This window comes from Zosterops lateralis (assembly GCF_965231275.1).
Source record: "Zosterops lateralis genome assembly, chromosome: 23".
NCBI classification, from domain to species: Eukaryota; Metazoa; Chordata; class Aves; order Passeriformes; family Zosteropidae; genus Zosterops; species Zosterops lateralis.
This window is the reverse complement of record NC_139783.1, coordinates 4,296,720-4,301,623: the sequence shown is the minus strand read 5'-3', so window position 1 is coordinate 4,301,623 and position 4,904 is coordinate 4,296,720. Positions and strand designations below refer to the sequence as shown.

Sequence of the window (4,904 nt, the reverse complement as noted above, 5' to 3'; positions counted from 1 at the left end):
TGCCAACTCAGGAACTGCAATGGGGAGTGGGGCCAGAGAGGAAAGGACAACCAGGGATGGGCTGTTTGCAGGGGAGGGAACAGGGGTGGGCAAGAGGAAGAAATTTGTACCAGGAAGAGGAAAGAAAGCCAAGGTGAAGCAAAGGAAATGCTCAGGGCAGTTTTAGGGTGGCTGCCAGGCAGCCCTGGCTCTGAGTAACAACGTCTGCAGTGGCACAGGAAACTCAGAGCTGATGGGAACAAACTCTCTGTGTGACTTGAGAGGCCACGCCAAAGCTGAATGGTTTCCCTGCTGTGGCCCAGCCCTTCCTGGCCCCAGGGGCTGATGGCATTTGTGCTCCCTCAGGTTCATCTCCCCACCCCAACAGCATGGGGGTGCTGAGGCCTGCTCCGGGCAGTGCAAACAGGGGCTCCTGAAGCAGTGCTGCCGTGTCTGTGCCTGCAAGGATGCGGCCCCTGTGTGAGCTGGGGGAGAGGCCAGGGCTGCCCAGGGGGGATGTTGTTGGCAGGTGCATGAGGACGCTCTGGGACGCTGCCCTGGGGTGTCCAGCGCAGTGGGGATGGATCAGCCCCTGCTCTGCTGCTCCTTCCCATCTCCCCCGGGGCCCTTGCAGAGCCCCAGCCCTGCTGTTTGCCCCCAGCCTGCCCAGGGCCAGCCTGGGGCTGCTCCCGGGGCTTTTCTGTGCTGAGCATTGGCCTGGGTGTGTTCTGGAGAGAGCCTGGGCAAGGAGCCTGGAGCCCCCAGGCCCTGCCCTGAGGCGTCAGCGCTGCCCCAGCAGTGCCCATGGCCTGTCCCTGCTGCAGCCCCGGCACTGCCACCCCCAGCCCTGTGCCCGGCCGCGAGAGCCCTCAGGCCCTACAGCAACACCAGGGCCAGGAGGGCAGCGGGGCAGGGCCACAGCAGCAGCACTGGCAGCACCAAGGGCTGCTGCTCCTGGGCACAGCTGCTGTGCTAGCCCTGATCTGCCCCCAGCTCTGCACACAGACATTGCTGCTGCAGCTGCAGAGAAGGGAACAAAAGGGGATCTCTGCAGAAAACTTGGCTGGGAGATCCTTGAGTTCTTTTAAAGCCACCAAGAGTGCAGCCCCTCAATGACACAGTCTGTGGCGACAGGTAAGGTGGAGAGAGAAACAAAATGAGAAATTGCATAAACAATGACATTGCTTTGTGGACAAGATTAAAAAGTAAAACAAATAAAAAGAACCGCTAAAATGAAACCAACAAGAATTCTCAAAGAAGACTTTTATTATAGGTGATTTGCAGAAATTGGCCAGCAGTTTATTGTTTCTGAAAACATCCAGTCAATCAGTCTCCACACTGCAGCCTTGAGCTCCTGGTTCCTCAGGCTGTAGATGAGGGGGTTCAGGGCTGGAGTCACCACTGAGTAAAGAACTGAAACTGCCAGATCAAGGGGTGGGGAGGAGATGGAGGAAGGCTTCAGGTGAGCAAATGTGCCAGTGCTGAGGAACAGGGAGACCACGGCCAGGTGAGGGAGGCAGGTGGAAAAGGCTTTGTGCCGTCCCTGCTCAGAGGGGATCCTCAGCACGGCCCTGAAGATCTGCACATAGGAGAAAACAATGAACACAAAACAGCCAAAAAATGGACAGGCACTAACAGCAATGAGCCCAAGTTCCCTGAGGTTGGAGTGTGAGCAGGAGAGCTTGAGGATCTGGGGGATTTCACAGAAGAACTGTCCTAGGCCATTGCCATGGCACAGGGGCAGGGAAAATGTATTGGCTGTGTGCAGGAGAGCATTGAGAAAGGCACTGGCCCAGGCAGCTGCTGCCATGTGGGCACAAGCTCTGCTGCCCAGGAGGGTCCCGTAGTGCAGGGGTTTGCAGATGGACACGTAGCGGTCGTAGCACATGATGGTCAGGAGGGAAAACTTTGCTGACATGAAAAACATAAAGAAAAGAACCTGTACAGCACATCCTGTGTAGGAGATGGTCCTGGTGTCCCAGAGGGAATTGTGCATGGCTTTGGGGACAGTGGTGCAGATGGAGCCCAGGTCACTGAGGGCCAGGTGGAGCAGGAAGAAGAACATGGGGCTGTGCAGGTGGTGGCCGCAGGCTGCAGCGCTGATGACGAGGCCGTTGGCCAGGAGGGCAGGCAGGGAGATGCCCAGGAAGAGGCAGAAGTGCAGGAGCTGCAGCTGCCTCGTGTCTGCCAATGCCAGCAGGAGGAAGTGGCTGATGGAACTGCTGTTGGACATTTACAGTGTCTTGGCATGGGCATCTGTAAAAATAGTGATCATGGAATAGTTCGGTTTGGAGAGGACTTTCAATATCCCAGCACAGCCTGGTGGCACTTTCCCCCCACTGCCTGCCCAGGGCTCTGCTGCCTGGAGCTGTCCCTGCCTGCAGCTGCTTCCCTGTGCCCAGGGCTGGGCCCTGCCAGTGCTGCCAGAGCCCAGCCCAGCCCTGGGGGCTCAGCTCTGCCCTGCAGAGCCCTCCCAGCTCAGGCACTGCCCAGGGGCAGCTCTGGCTCTGCAGGCTCTGATGGCAACCTCAGAGCAACCCTGAGGAGGCTGGAAAAATGACAGTGATGCCTGCAAGGGGCCCTGTGCTGATTTCTGTCACTTCCTGGTTTAGTAAGGTCTGAGAGAAAATTACTTGGTTCTTTTTTCTCAACCTGAACTGAGAGATTAATGTCTATGTGCAATTTCCCATCCAGACAACAGACAACAGTAGATTTATAAAGCAAGATTTCCCCATTTATGCAGCCCCTGCCTCACTGTACTCCCTGGATAATCTACTTGGAAATGTTCGGCAATTAAACGTCATGTTGGGAGCATTCCTCAAAAATGCAGCATCCTCACCATACAAGGAGAACACTTCCAAGCCTTACCAGCTGTCTCCTTCCACCCAGATCTTGTCCCCCAGTGCTGGCAGCAGCTCCCAGGGCTGGCTGAGAGCTGTCCCTGGCAGGCAGCAGAGTCCCTGCCCCAGCACAGCACCCTGGGCTGCAGGACCCTGCTCTGCAGGACAGCCCTGGGCACCCCTGGCTGCTCTACACAGGAGACAAGCAGAGAATGTACTCACAGAGTCTGTAGGCATTGGCATGTTCCAGCTTTAGGAGAGGACTGCAGGAGCTGCAGCTGCATTGTCCTGCAGCCAGAGGTTCCTGTGCCAAGGGCTGGGAGTGATTCTTCTCCAGGCACTTCTGAGCCCCTTCCCAGCCCTGAGTGATTGAAGCTCTCTGTGCCTGTGTGCTGTGCCCAGGGTGGCTGCAGGCAGTGCCCCAGCCCTGCTGGGCTGGGAGAAGAGCTGCTCAGCAAGAGAAATGTGGTTTTAAGCTCTTCTTGGTTGCCAGGAGCTGCCTCTGTGCCAGGAGCCCAGCCCAGCTCAGCAGCACAGACACAGCACAAGGACTTTAATGACCCTCTTGGGGCTTGGTGATGAGGCCCTGAACATCAGAGGGAGATCATGAAACCTCTCAAGAACTCCAAGGTAAGAATCCAACTCCAAAGTTTTTGGAAATTTTAATGGGTCCCACTGAGGGACAGGAGAGAGAAAATATCCCCAGGCCCCAGGCAGAGCAGAGAACTGCAGGCAGTGGTGACGGGTTTTTCAAAAAGACTTTGGGTTTTGCTTTTGCCTTGGAATCTCTGAGAGTTTTATGCAATCCAATTATCTGCTGTAATTAGTCTCTTGAGAGGCTTTGTCAGTAATGACACTCAGTGGGGCTCATTAATGCTCCAAGATACTTTAGTTATTTTAAGGTACTTGGAGTTTTCCTTTTAAAACTGACTCTGTGAGAGGTTTGTGCAATCATGGCCCAAATTATCTACTTTAACAAGTCCCTTGGGATTCTGAGTCAGTAACAACACTCAGTGGGGCTCATAGTACTTCACAGTACTCAAAGTTTATTAAGGAACTAGTTTTTGACACTGAGTCTGAGGCTGTGTGTGATAATTGGCCTCCAATTATCTGCTTTAATGAGTCCCTTGGGAGCTTTGCATTGACGCTCAGTGGGGCTCATTAATGCTTTGAGATACTCAAGGTGTTTAAGGTATTTTGGATTTTCATTCCCACACTGAGTCTCTGAGAAGCTTTTGTGCAATCCTGGCCTCCAATTCTCTCCTCCAAGGACTCCATGAGGGGCCTGGTTGGGGATGGACCTCAGTGGGACACACTGATGCTTCAAGAAACTTCTGGGTTTTTCTTCTGACTATGCCTTCTGCAAGGGGTTTGTGCAATCTCCTCTCAGGCCCTGAGGTTCCAGGGCTCAGCACCAAATGCACCACGGGGCTCATTAGGATCAAGCAAGTCCTGACAAACCAGGGCTGTGCCTTGATTTCCCTCTGGTCTGGTGCAGTTCATTAGGAAGGTTTCCTACTGCAGTTATGGAGAAAAGTTTCCAAGAGCTTTTAAGAAATACACACTTCTATTTGTAAGGATGTATTTTATTACTGTTCTTTTTAGAGAAGTGGTGCCTGACGCATTCAGTGACTGATATTAATCCAGGGACTCTCCCAGGGAGGTCTGGCCTGCTCAGAGAAGCTGTGCCTTGAGCTCTGGCCCAGTGTAGACAGCCTTGCTCCACATTCCCCAACCCCATTCTGTCTCACATCACTCACCTGGGACCTGTTTTGCTTGCAGAACTGGCTGCACTCAACCAACATAGGGGTTTTCTTCTGTTATTTTTTGAAGCAGTCTAAAACTTCTGAGTTTCCCCATTGAAAACAAACACACTCCTCAAGTGTGTGTGCCAAGCCCAAAGTGCCACCAAGGACGTTCCCCTTCCCCAAGGCAGAACCATGCAAGGAATGTTTTAGACACACAGGAAATTCAGGAACAAACAAAAATCCGAAGTTGGCTGAAGGCAGAATTAAACCAACTGTTGAAGGACAGACAAGCTTTGAACTCCTTGCAGCTCCAAGCTGCAGGTGGGTTGTTGGGAGG

General features: G+C 53.6%; 1 protein-coding gene across 1 annotated transcript; it reads right to left on the bottom strand.

Moving 5' to 3' along the window:
- Nucleotides 1-1,185: 1,185 nt before the first annotated feature.
- On the bottom strand, nt 1,186-2,212 carry LOC310918266 (olfactory receptor 14J1-like; the record flags this gene model as incomplete). Its single annotated transcript, XM_083877121.1, has 1 exon — nt 1,186-2,212. The coding sequence occupies one exon, from the start codon at nt 2,210-2,212 to the stop codon at nt 1,247-1,249; it is 966 nt and encodes a 321-aa protein (XP_083733247.1). The 3' UTR covers nt 1,186-1,246.
- Between the last annotated feature and the right edge of the window lie 2,692 nt (nt 2,213-4,904).